The sequence below is a fragment of the Macrobrachium rosenbergii genome, chromosome 9 (genome assembly GCF_040412425.1).
Source record: "Macrobrachium rosenbergii isolate ZJJX-2024 chromosome 9, ASM4041242v1, whole genome shotgun sequence".
Taxonomy (NCBI): domain Eukaryota; kingdom Metazoa; phylum Arthropoda; class Malacostraca; order Decapoda; family Palaemonidae; genus Macrobrachium; species Macrobrachium rosenbergii.
This window is the reverse complement of record NC_089749.1, coordinates 59,600,305-59,614,560: the sequence shown is the minus strand read 5'-3', so window position 1 is coordinate 59,614,560 and position 14,256 is coordinate 59,600,305. Positions and strand designations below refer to the sequence as shown.

The 14,256-nt window shown below is 37.1% G+C and overlaps 1 protein-coding gene across 1 annotated transcript in view; it reads left to right on the top strand.

Moving 5' to 3' along the window:
• Positions 1 to 1,048, top strand: part of LOC136842011 (caldesmon-like) — a 35,054-nt gene extending 34,006 nt beyond the window's left edge. The window contains exon 3 of the mRNA XM_067109411.1: positions 938 to 1,048. Within this exon, the coding sequence (XP_066965512.1) occupies positions 938 to 1,048 (111 nt within the window). The remainder of the gene's footprint in view (positions 1 to 937) is intronic.
• Positions 1,049 to 14,256: the final 13,208 nt, after the last annotated feature.

Sequence of the window (14,256 nt, the reverse complement as noted above, 5' to 3'; positions counted from 1 at the left end):
TTATTACCTTTTTCAGGATTTTTATTTCCTTTTTTCAGGATAATTTTTATTATCTTTTCAGGATAATTTTTATTACCTTTTCAGGATAATTTTTATTACCTTTTTCAGGACAATTTTTATTACCTTTTTCAGGATAATTTTTATTACCTTTTTTCAGGATAATTTTTATTACCTTTTTCAGGATTATTTTTATTACCTTTTTCAGGATAATTTTTATTACCTTTTTCAGGTTAATTTTTATTACCTTTTTCAGGATTATTTTTATTACCTTTTTTCAGGATTATTTTTATTACCTTTTTTCAGGATAATTTTATATTGCCTTCTTGTTGAAGTCAGTATTGAGATTAGTTGAAAATTATAATTGGATATCTGCTAAAATAGAATTAATTTAAAGTCTTGTGGTTTCTTAAAAGTAATATTAAATTTAATTATTTAAAAAAAATGATTTTTCTTTATTCCCTTTTTGTGACATTTTTATTTTAAAGTTCCGTTCAAATTTTCATTGAATTTCCTTCTGATTTTCAAAGCCAGTTGTCTGAATGGGTGATTGACAAGCGACCACAAGATGGAGATTCCTGCAAGTTCTCAGCTCATTTCTCCAAGAACAGCAGGTCTTTTTGTCATCTGACCTGCTGCACGCAGTGCTGTGACGTGCTGTGCTGTGCCTGAGTCGTTATGCTGTCAAATGACAACAGCTTTGCTGATAAGGTTTGAATCTCTGGGGTCATCACCAGCAAACCGTATCCCTGGTGACCCACAGCCCCTTGAGGCTGTATCTTTGCAGCAATTGGCTATGAATATCAATATTCAAATTGCAAATTACTTTAATTAATTAGGTTTAATGCTGTGAAATAGACTCCATTCTCCTTTTTGGTATATCAGTCTTTGCTGACAATTGTTTGGTGAATTTGATTTTGAATCAGTTTTTCCTTTCCAGAAATTTGAGAATGTGGCCCTGTCCACCATTGGTACTGCTGACCAGTCTATTCCAGCCAAGTTTAAACAGGGCAGTGGTGCCCTTTCTGCCAACAATGGTAATTATGATTAAAAATGTCATTTTTGCACATATTTTGGTCTGTTCAACCTTATCAATTGCATGGTTCCACATTCTGACGTCCGCTTTTGGTGGACCTTCTTACGTGACTGTTAACCTCTCTGGTGATTTATGCTAAGTTTAATTTTTATTTATAAGTTCTTCAGTAAATATTAAAATCATTTTCCATTTATCAGAAGAGGCTAGGTCACTGAATATCATATACCTTCCAACATGGCCGTGTTGGCTCTGAACTTTTTTTTCTTTTTCCAGTTGTGGAATTTTTTGCACTCAAGTATAAATATCAGTATCAGCAATGTGAATGCGTTTGCGAATTGGGTGGAATGTTGTGAAATAGACGCCACTTCTTTCATTTCTGGCAAATCATTCCTTACAGTTGAATTATTTTAATTATTGCCTTTTTCAGGATTATTTTTTATTGCCTTTTTTGTTGTAGGATAATTTTGATTGCCTTTTTCAGTATTATTTAATTGCCTTCATTTAGGATTATTTTTTATTGCCTTCTTGTTGAAGTCAATATTGAGATTAGTTGGAATGTATATTTGGCCTTTGCTAAATCAGAATTTCTGTATTCCCTTTTTGTGACGTTTTTATTTTAAAGTTGTTCAAGTTTTCATTGAATTTCCTTCCGACTTTCATTTCTTCAAGGACAACAGCATTTCTCTTGTCCTCTGAACTGCTGCTTGCAGTGCTGTGATGTGCCGTGCTGTGCTGTGCTGTGCTGTGCCTGAGTCATTCTGCTGTCCAATGACATCAGGTTTGCTGGTGAGGGTTGAATCTCTCGAGTCAATACCAGCAAACCCTATTCCTAATGACCCACAGCCCTCCGAGGCTGTGTTGTGCTTTGTTTGTCTCTAATGACCCACAGCCCTCTGAGGCTGTGTTGTGCTTTGGTTTGAAGCATTTGGGTGTGAATGTCAATATGTAGATTGCAAATACGTTACTGAATTAGGTTTAATGCTGTGAAATAGACCCCATCCCCCCTTTTTGAGTCGGTAGACCTGTACAAATCTAACATCAACTCTCTGTGCTGACAATTGTTTGGTGAACTTGATTTTGACTCAGTATTTTCCTTCCAGAAATGAGAGAAGTGGTGGCCTGTCCACCATTGGTATGGTAATTCGTACCAGTCTGTCTGCAGCCAAGTTTAAACAGGGCAGTGGTACCCTTTCTGCCAACATTGGTAATTATGATTAAAAATGTCATTTTTGCACATATTTTGGTCTGTTCAACCTTGTTGTCAATTGCATGGTTCCACAATCTGAGGTTCGCTTTTTGTGGACCTTCTTACGTGACTATTAGCTACTCTGGTGATTTATGCTAAGTTTAATTTTTATTTATAAGTTCTTCAGTAAATATTAAAATCATTTTCCATTTATCAGAAGAGTCAATGTCACTGAATATCATATACCTTCCAACATGGCCGTGTTGGCTCTGAACTTTTTTTTTTTTTTTCCAGTTGTGGAATTTTTTGCATTTAAGTGTAAATGTCAGTATCAGTAATGTAAATGCATTTGTGAATTAGGTGTAATGTTGTGAAATAGACACCACTTCTTCCCTTACAGTTTAATTATTCATTACTTTTTAATTTTTTCCTTTTTTTCAATAACTGACCTCTTCTGTTGACCTGTCACCATCTGTGACTTTCAGATGAACACCAATTCTTCGGGAGCTTGAATTTCAAGCCAGTGGTTCCTATGGGCTTGTTCCACAGGAATAGGATTCATCTTCTGAATAATAACAAATCTAACATCACCTCTTGAAGGTGGTTAAGTTTTTACTCAAAACTCCACAGTGTCTTTGTTTTAATATCTGTTACCACTTGGTCACTGCGTCCTAACTGTACATTCAGGCAGAAATAGAGAGGTTTTTAAAACCTTGTATGTGGTGGGTTAGGTGTCATTGGTTTTACTACTATGCTAAACATATGTGTTTTGAACTTGATTTTGACATAATATTTCCCTTTCAGAAATGAGAAATGTACCACAATTGTGTAGATACTTTTTTTTGATTTACCATTATTATTGTCTGCATATATCCACATTCTGACGTCAGCTTTTTGTGGAACCTTGAGAAATGTGCCACAATTGTGTAGATACTTTTTTTGACTTTACAATTATTATTGTCTACATATATCCACATTCTGACGTCAGCTTTTTGTGGAACCTTGAGAAATGTGCCACAATTGTGTAGATACTTTTTTTTTACTTTACAATTATTATTGTCTACATATATCCACAATCTGATGTCAGCTTTTTGTGGAACCTTCTTACCTGGCTATTATCCTTTCTGGTGATGTCTGCTAAGTTAGGTTTTCATTTATCTGCTTTTCAGTAAATATTGAATAAACCTCCCTCTATATATCAGAAATCACTGTCATTATTTATTACACCCTTCCTTGTTCTGCAATGTGGGTCGTTTAGCTGTGCAGACATTCTTATAACTGATTTAGAAGAAGATTTTTGTCACCTTCATAACCTTTTTTCTACTTTACTTCAGAAAGAATCTTCATGGCCACTCTTTTGGAAGAGAAACTTTGATTGATCGTCAAGTCTACTGAGGAATTGAAACCTACTGTGTGGACGTCTGGTGATTTTTCAGGAAGTGTAGGTTTTAAGTAAGTACAGTTTAGATTTGTGGGTAATCGTATCCTTTTTAAATGAAAGATTTGAGTATAGATCAACACTGTGTGTAAAGTATGCAAAGCATTGTCTGTTATGATTAGAGACAAGTATTTTTGAATCTTACTTTTTATAAAGCGACATATTCCAGAGGTCTTTTCTTCTGTAGCTTCTTTCAAATGAACATATTCTCTGGGAGCTTGAATTTCAAGTCAGTGGTTCGTGTGTGCTGGTTCCATATGAATAGGGGTTTATCTTTTGAATAATAATAATAATAATAGTTTAATAATAATGGCAGACCCATGGAGATTATTAGTTGAACACTTCTTAACCCAGTTCCCATTTATACAAATAGGTAGCTTTAAGGACAGTTGATTGTAGGGACCAGCATCAACACTACAGGAGTTTTTAGTCTCAAGTTTCTGCCAGAGCAAAGGGTTTTAACACTAGTACGGTTGGATGATTCAACCACAATATCTTCAGGACATTTTACACTTGTTTAAAATATTCTTTATCTCCTTCTCTTGCTTTCATTAAGAATATTTTTTGTTCTCTCATTCCCTTGCATTCCATGAGAATATTCTTTTTCTTTCTCTTGCTTTCCAGAAGATCGTTTTTTTTTTTTTTTTTTTTTTTACCTGGCTAAGGGGGCCCAATTTAAGGTTCCTTTCAGTGGCCCATTTACCCCACAGCCTATGGGGTTGATTTTCCTAACTGGACGTTAGGCAGAAATCGAGAATTGGTTCTCAGATAATGGTTTAGGTGTCATTATTTGTTCTGTTTTGCTAACATGTGTTTGGTGAACTTCATTTTGACACAATCTATGTCCCTTCCAGAGATGAATAGGCCCAGGGGGATTTTGGGAGTACCAAAAAGGACAGGATAAAAAATGAAAGAATACCAGGAACTACTGAAGTCGTAGAGAACTGGGAAAAGATGCAGAGGAAGAAGACGTGCTCCTTCCATAATTGAGAAAGGACCCCTCAGTTCTGTTCACCAATATCTCCATGATGTGGGTTTGTGGGACACTGCCAACGAGGCTCCAGTAAGTAGAATAGTGTATAAAAAGAATTTAAGCCTTATGCTAATGTTGTAATTCAATTCTGTGTGTGACAGCACAGCTCTACCTAGCTAGTCTGTTAACTTGAATCTTAAGCACACATACATGGAAAATCTTTTTCCAATCTTTTCTCATTATTTGAATTTTGATGGCTATTAGATCTACCCTAAACTGAATACCTTAACCTAATTGTCATGAGGATAAGCAGCCTAAGTTATCATAATGATAAGCAATCTTATTTTAAATAAGGTTTTGTTTTTTAACAGTATTTATCCTAGAGTGCTTATTTTACATAAACCACAGAAAAATATATAGAAAAGTCCTTGAATCTAAGTGCTTAAACTCACTCCTAATGAATAATGGACCTAAAATGATTTTTCTCCTTCAGGAATGGTGCAAATGTCCTTTGCACTGTTATACACAAAATGCAAACATACAGCAAGTATAAGGTTTTTGTGTCAAATTCAGCCAGTTCTTCCAACCCTTGAGAACTCTCATTGCATTAGGAAATGTCATCAAATAATAATCTAGAACAGACCCACTGGTCACATTTGAATGAACTGGCGTCTTTATCTGTGTGGGTTCAGGAATTTCCACTTCCAATTTTGCAGGTGTAAAGCCAACTGCCCACAGTGTAGGACACAAACAGTATACAGTAATTATACATGAGTATCGCGTACCTAGACGGTCCTGTGTCTTGGATTTCAAATAGCACACTACATGTGTATTCATATACCACACAATGAACGCAGCAAACCTTGTACACAATTATCTTGACAGTCAACGTCATGAAACCACTGAGTGGCTGGAAGTATTCACTTTGCGTTCCTCCTAAAGTTGAATGAAAGTGGTCCCTTCCTACATTACACCTGGAGGGAGAAAGGTCCACCATTAATGCATGCAGTGTGGGGACGATGACTCCAAGAACAATAGTTGAAGGCTCATTAAATAGTAACAAATCAGAAATAATATATAACAAAAAAGTAAAGTTTGTTTTATTAATACTGGTTTTTAATATGACTACAACCAGAAAGGTTAAAACGAGGCTGTGCCCTTTTTGCCAACATATTTTTCTTTGTTATTTGTCTCTCTCTCCTCTCAGTATACCTAAGGTAATGTCAGCATCCCTTGAAGAAGCATTCGGCCCACAGATTTACTGTACATATTTTAACATCTTGAAGAGACAGGTGTTTAGCAGCACCTTGAAATGTAAGAAAGAAATTATGCATACTACTGACTGGACAAACATGCATTGAATACTAAAGTATGTCTTTTGTTTTCCAGGTAGATTTGATGAAGAGGACCTTGTCAGCAGAGCAGGAGAACAGATGTCATCTTATGGGCTGAAAGGGATTTTTAATTGTTGTGTCCTGGTATCCTTATTCAAGCCACCATCTAGAAAACAGCTAGTAAGACCGTGTCCTGGTATCCCTTATTCAAGCCACCAGCCAGAAAACAACTAGCAAGACCTTATTGTGCAGGTACCAGCCCCTTGTCTTTTTAGCACTGAGGGGGCTAATCTGACGGGAAATGATAGCTGGTACACTGCAGATAGTAGCTCTCGCTGAAATAGAGAACTACTCGATTTTTTAAAAATAAAATCTGTTTGTGTTTCTCAAATATCCCCATTCGTACATTCTAGCTCTCTGAAATAGAGCCGAATTAAAGGTACAAGCATAGAGGTCAGGGAGGAGTAGGTGAACCCTACCCCCAATTGGAAATGCCATGTTGTAGTGGTCATGTTATGCTTGAGGTTGTAGAGAGTGGACCACTGGTGGCTGTGGTAATATGAAAATGGCAGTGTGTGAAGACAAAGTCATTTATTGTCAAGAGTAGAGCACTAATGGCTGAGGTAATATAAAAAACAGAACACGAGAAAGTCATTCAGGAGGGCCAAGAATAATTCCCTGAAATGTGGAAATAAATGCCTTTTTAGCAGTTGTAGAATGACAAAAATCTTGCTCTCTTGGCCAGCTTTGTGAGTAACCTATTACGGTTGTGGACAGAAATGATCATTCGTTGAGTCTGTAACTCGTGACAGTAGATAACTGCTCAATAAAAAAATCACTAAAGGTTGCGGGTGTGTAAAGGTTAAGAGTCTAACTCAGAAACACAATATTTCAATGATGCAAGGCTTTTACAGCTTCCAATTGAGATCCAGATTCCTGGTGTACTGATCTAAAGGGTTATGTCCGCATTTGAAACGGTTTTGTTTTGTGTAACTATTCTGGGTAAATGCGATAAAAAAAAAAAGTCTATAATTTAAAGTTTTCCTTTTTGCCCAGTCTGGACTAGGACCGTGGTTGATAGGTTGTCCTCAAATGTGGGAAGCTAGTTTTTTCGCACAGACCATAAAGCTCTTGAAGGTTCATTCTGTGTTCTGTCGAATTTTAGAAAAACCCGCCTCACCAGTTATTAATTTTATATGCGGTTTGGAATTGAGTTTTTAAATCCTCATTCAGCTGTGCAATGAATTGTATGGTTCGGGAGTGATCGTTTTGTTTTGAATCGAAGATTTGTCAACAGTAATTAAATGGCACTTGTTAGATTCAACCCCATTTGGTCACTTTCATGTCATGCAGACAGAAAGACCTTCTTTGTAGTAATTTAAGTAACTTTAATTTTCCGGCCAGTCTGGACTTATGTACGTGTTTATGGTTGTCCTCAGGTGTGGTGACGCTAGTTTTTCAACTTTGCAAAGAATGATGAACAAAGTCTTGTTTTGTGTGCTATGGGCAAATAAACTTTATTTAAAGTCAAGCCCCATTAAGGGAAAGAAATAGAGAAAAATCTTCCTTCCACTGATTGGGAAGGTTTTTTAAGGCCGTTAGGAATTGAGGTTTTAAACCATTTTTCCAGTGTGCAATGAATTTATTTGGGTGGTATGATCGTGTTGAGCTCCAGATCGAAGTTTTGTTTTCAAGCAAAATTATGACATTAAATGGCAACTTGTTAAAGTGCCTATTTGACAAATTTAGTTGTTGGAGTGTGTGTTCAGTTGAGTCAGGCAATTAGAATAAATACCCCCATCTTGAGGTGAAAATTATAGTCCATTTCAAAACCAAAGAAAAATCCGGCCAGTACATAAATGAACATTAAAAAAATTAGATTCAGCCTGGTACGTGTGTTATGTCAGAATAAACGAGGGCGATGACGATGCAGAAGTAATTTTTTCAAATTTGCCAAGAATGGTAAATAAAGTCCTTTTTGTGTCACTGCAATCAGGCAAATATCCTTTATTTTCAGTCTAAGGCCCCATTAGAGGGAAAGAAAAAAGTAACTGACACACTTCAACTGATGCGACAAAGGTTTGCAACCATCTCGCCTCCAAGAAACGTCAAGGCGTCCTTTTCCAATTACGATTAAGACAGAGCCAACACGGTAATTTCCTCCAAAGCTAAAGTTGTTTTTGAATTTCCTGGATAATCGTCGAAGTAGAGGTGATACCTTTGTGTCCCTGGACCATCGGTCAGTTTTGACGTCTGCAGAAAGTCGTTGTACGTCAGAAACTTGACTGGTTGCTGTTTTAGAACGAAGTGCAGGTGGATATTATGCATTAAAGCGCCTGTAAACCTCGAGATTTTCCTCGGATGTGGAGACTAAGTTTTGACGTTGATGGCAAAGTCTCATTTATACCACTTTTTTTTGCTTTGTGATATTATAAATTTAAAAACGTGTTGGAGTTCATTAAACATCTTGATAACTTACCATAACAATCAACTGAGGCGAAAATTATCTGGAATTTTTCCATTTCTATCCTTGGCAGGGAGATTCTTATTGCTTCTACCAAATTGAGATCCAGAACCCTGGTATAATGTTTTGAAGGGAGTTATGTTCATATTCCACCAACCATAACTAGCCAAAATGTGTATAGTTTAAACCTATCTCTGGTGTTTTTGCAACTACTTTTTATGGGTAGTCCAAGATTTTTTAGGTATACAACCAAATTAGTGGATATGGTCCCCTAGATTCAAGGCCGCCCATTGTAAAGGGCCTAGTACCGTCACTGCACCTCATGCAGTGCAATGTGGGCATACTTGAGGGTATTTGCAGCGTCCCTTCGGCCCTAAATGCAACTGCAATCATTATTTTTACTGCACGTCTGTTCATATTCACTTCCATCTTACTGTTCACCTTCCTAAGAATTGATTCATAGTACATTTTCTGGGAAGTTTTTCTCTTGTTACACCATTCAAAACTTTTTTTTATTTCAGTTTCAACGCTGAACGGCCTTAGTTACCCCAGGGTTTGGCATGTATGCCTAAAATTTATTAATTCTACGTAGATGCAACTCGACCCTGTATTTTCCAAGCTATAAGTTTTTTTCTTTCCTGCTAGGCTGCCCTTCGTCGTAGAATGTAGATAGTATCTTTGAACTTTAGTCATCCCTACTTTTCGACAAACGTTTTCCGTTTTGTCCAGTCTGGACTATGACCATGGTTGACTGAGTTGTCCTCAAATAGAGTGGAGCTAATTTTTTCTCCTTTGTGTCACATAAACTATAAAGCTCTTGAAATGACTTTAGTTCTGTGTTCTGTCGAGTTTTAGAAAAGTCCTTCCTCTCATCAGTTAGTACCATAGATATACGGTTTGGAACAGTAGTTTTTAAAACCGTCGTTCACCTGTGGAATATGGTTCGGAAATGAGTGATATCTTGTTCACACCAAATCGACGATTTGTAGCCACGGTACCTTTTAAATGGTACTAGTTCAGGTTTTAATACCCCATTATGGTGTGTGTTTCAGGCAGGAAGGCCAGACCTGTGTGAGTTAATGCTAGAACATTTCAACTTTGTAAAGAAAATCTTGCAAAGGGATGAACTTAAAGTGCTGCATGGACGTTTATTTTCAGTATATAACCAACCAGAAGTGCAAGAAAGGTCAACAGAACACTTGGTTCGAAGAATGATGAACTAAGTTTTCTGAGGTGTCTGCGTAAGGAAATAGCCTTTTTTTTTCAGTCTGCAGGGGGTGTAACCAAAGGGAATTTTATTCTGGCTAATTGACAATGGTGGAGTTCCACTGATGGGGAAAGTTTGAAATCTGATGATTTTCATTCTACTTATTACCAAGTTGTTTAATTTTTGTTGGGGAGGGGATATTATCAAAGGGACCTTCGATTGATTGGATGATCGAACTTTTGATGGTGTGTATCAGAAGCTGACGTCTGAAATTTTCAGAATTCTACTTATTACGTTGTTAAGAGCGAAGTGCATGGTTGTGGATATTACCATTAATTGCAAAAAGAGTGGTCGATCGTGGCCAGACAAGTTAACCACTTTGTCTGCCTTTCATTGCATAGCAACCTTGAGATGATGACTGGGTAAGGAAGCTGTAGAAATCTACCAAAATAAAACCAAGACTGGGTGTCTGATAACAGCTCTGACAGCCACGTCTGTAAACCACGAGAACTCCTGTGTGGAGACTTAAGAAATACTTGATAAAATCACATTTATCCATTTGATTTTTCCTTTATGGCGTTGGAAAACTGGTGGGTTCTCTCAATCCTCTCCGTAGGGGGTTAGTGCCGTCAGTGCACCACGCAGGGTGTACTGTTGGCATCATCAAAGGTTCATTGCAGCGTCCCTTCAGCCCCTAGCTGCAACCCTTTTCGTTACTTTTACTGTAACCCCTTTCATATTCTCTTTCTTCTATCTTACTTTCAACCTTTCAAACCTTTTGCTACCGATTTCCGTTTCAGCGCTGAATAGCCTCGTAGGTCGTGGTGTTTGGCCTTTGACCTAAATTCGGTTCAATTCGACCCCTTACAAAATAAAAGAGGACAGGTTTACACGATTTTTTTTTTCTTTAGGGGCCAAATAGACATCTGTTATTATGATGATTTGGAAAGTGATTTTTTCTTGCCCAGAAAGAAAATATGGAAAGGAAATAAAGAAAACTATTTTATCTTTATTTCCCATTCTGTTACTTCGTTCAAATGAACAGCTTCTAAATAATAATGATGATGAAAATATGTTTATAAATACCTCATCGAGACCACCTCAGCGAGAATTACCTCTCAGAGCTCTCCCGGGCGATTACCTCCTAGAGGCCGTTCCCCGGCGAGGTTTACCTCGCTCAGGGCTTCCCAGGCGAGGACGACCTCGCTGATACACTCGCGGACGAGGGTGACCTCGATGAGGTTGTACTGGTTGAGAATGACTTCGTAGAGGTAATTTTTATTATATAAAACGGATCTGACGGTAAAACATTGAGTTAAAGGTAACTTTTACATTACGAGGATTCAGCAGGAGGGAGGGAGGGCTAGGCTAATACCTCAACCGTACGCCTCAACCCTCTGCCTTCCTCCTCCCGTGTGGACAACCTCCGCCTACCAGGGGGTACTCCCCCCCAACCCCCAGCCAACACTTCCGAAGCAACTCGCCTGAACATTTTAAAATTATTATTATTACAGTTTACTTGTAATGAGTTTCGGGGAGAGGGGGTTTGGGAGAGTATAATGTCATTATATTCAGCTTCATTATAGCACTGCATTACGTGTCTATATATAGCAGCAATGACTACGGTTTCCCCTGTCTGTAAAGGGGGTGGGAGGAACGCCCCCCCTACCCCCAATATACCAACAGACCACCTCCCGAGATTTCAAGGCCACCATATGACAGCTGTAACCCCGTTACGTACCGAGTGGTTACCGATTGTTTTAAATAAGAGTTCGTGCCTCAATTTGTTCGTTTGTTCTCGTTTCAACGAGACGGAAGGCGTGTTTGTATGTATGTGAATACCGAGGCCGTTGGGAGAATGATATGACAAATTAAAAGCTTCTGATGGGCGTCAGTGATTGTACACTTGTGTAAGTGTGTGTGTGTTTGTGTAGGACCTTTGTAACTTTCTTCCACAACGCTTTAAACACTTTATGTGCTCCAGTCTATAATAGTTTGTTATTCCTTTTGCTGCGACAGATAACCAAAGCTTAAAATATATTGAATAATAAAATCAATATGGCATTGAATTTCAGCAAAGGAATGGGACGGAACTTGACCGTAAATTTTATTCTTAAGAAATTGTTGGACGTATTTAATGTTAAAATATCTGTTAAAATGTATTTTAATTCGCCCAGCGTCGATAGCATCTCATTAATGAATGGTGTCTACTGGTTAAATTGGAATTATGCATAAAAATGGAATTCACTTAATATTTCGGATATTTGTAAACAGAGGCACACACATATACGCACCATTCAGCCAGGGAGAAGGAGGGGGGGACTATTCCCCCCTCCCATAATCCTTCCCCCCCAACAGAATACCTTATTGACTGCCATAACCCTCTTTCCCTCGGACAGAGAGAGAGAGAGTGAAAGATCTCACCCCTATCCACCAATGATCGAGTGTTCGATTAGACTCAATTATGCTGACAAACGTTAGCATAACTTTGCGTATGTAGGGCATCCAGACTTGCCTAAGATATACTAACTGATGTTATCCTAACATAGGCTACCCTGTGCTCGTCTAGGTTATGATAACCATCGCAAGTGCCTGCCAAGCTGATATTAGTTGGGATACGTTTCAGCATCAAATGTTATGATAAGTTATCATAAAATATGTTAACATATGTTATCCTAGTTGAAGCTCAGCCTAGCCTTATGCCAACAAGTTTAGTTATTGTTATCATACCAAGATTATGCTAACCAAGTGTTAGTATATGTTCTGCTAACCAGTGTTAACTTATGTTATCATAACTAGTGTTGGCAAATGTTATGATAACTGATATCATATGTCTTTTGAAAATACTTCTTGATTTTTTAATAGAACTTTTGGAAAGACCTTTGAACATGTCTTTTGAAAATACCTTTTGAAATGCCCTCTGAAAAGGACTTTTGGAAAGGGCATTTGAAAATGCCTTTTAAAAAAAGACATTTGAAAAAGCCTTTTAAAATGATTTTTAAAATGGATTTTGAAAATAGCTATTGAAAATGCATTCTGAGAGTATGAAGAAAATCCATTTGAAAAGACATTTTGAAAAAACATTATGCATTTTGAAATACCTTTTGATATCAAAATTTGAAATTGGCTGAAAATGCATTCTGAAAGTAATCTTGAATGGTTTTGCTACTATGCTAACATATGTGTTTAGAACTTGATTTTGACACAATATTTCCCTTTCAGAAATAAGAAATGTGCCACAATTGTTTAGATACTTTTTTTATTGTTTACCATTATTATTGTCTGCGTATATCTCCACATTCTGACGTCAGCTTTTTGTGGAACCTTGAGAAATGTGCCACAGTTGTGTAGATACTTTTATTTATTATTGCTTCATTATTATTTTGTGTGTATATCCACGATCCTGACATCAGCTTTGTGTGGAACCTTGAGAAATGTGCCACAGTTATGTAGACCTTTTTAGATTGGTTACCCTTATTATTGTCTGCATATATCTCCACATTGTGGCGACGTCAGAGTTTTATGGACCTTCTAGAGTGGCCATTAACCTCTCCTGGTGATTTATGCTCCGTTTATTTTATTTATAAGCTTTTTAGTAATGTTAAAATAATTTTCCATGAGTTGCATTACCTTCAACATGGCTGTGTTGGCTGTGAACTTTTCTTTTTCAGGTGTGGAATTTTTGCATTTAAGTGTAAATATCAGTATCAGTAATGTAAATGCTTTTGTGAATTAGGTGTAATGTTGTGAAATAAGCCACCCTTCTTCCTACAGTTTAATTATTTGTTACTTTTTATTTTTTTTTTAATAACCCAGCCTCTTCTGATGACCACCTGTTACCATCTGTGGCTTTCAGATGAACACCAATTCTTCAGGGCTTGAATTTCAAGCCAGTGGTTCCTGTGAACTGTTCCACATGAATAAATTCATCCTTGAGTAATAACGAATCAAGGCTCATCTCTTTAAGGTGGGTTGAGTTTTACTCAAAGCTCCTGATGTCTTTGTTTTAATATCTGTTACCACTTGGTCACTGTGTCCTAACTGGACATTCAGGCAGAACTAGAGAGGTTTTTAAAACTTTGTATATGGGTTAGGTGTCATTGGTTTTACTACTATGCTAACGTTTTTGACAGTATTTTCCTTTCATAAATGTGAAATGTGCCACAATTGTGTAGATACTTTTTGACTGTTTACTATAATTATTTTCTCCATATACATTCTGATGTCAACTTTGTGGAACAGCAAGAAATGTGCCACAATTGTGTAGATACTTTTTTGACTGGTTTACAATTATTATTGTCTACATACATCTCCACATTCTAACGTTAGCTTTTTGTGGAACCTTGAGAAATGTGCCACAATTGTGTAAATACTTTTTTATATTGTTTGCCATTATTATTGTTGCATATATCCACACTCTGACGTGAAGGTTTTGTGGACCTTCTGAAGTGCCTAATGCTCTGTTGGTATATGTACCGATTTAATTTTTATTTATAAGCTCTCCAGTAAAAAATATTAAAATCATTTTCCATTTATCAGAAGAGTCAAGGTTACTGAATATCATACCTTTCTGTGAGGGGAGTATTTTCTGTATCACTGTTTGTCTAGGGTTTTTTTTTTT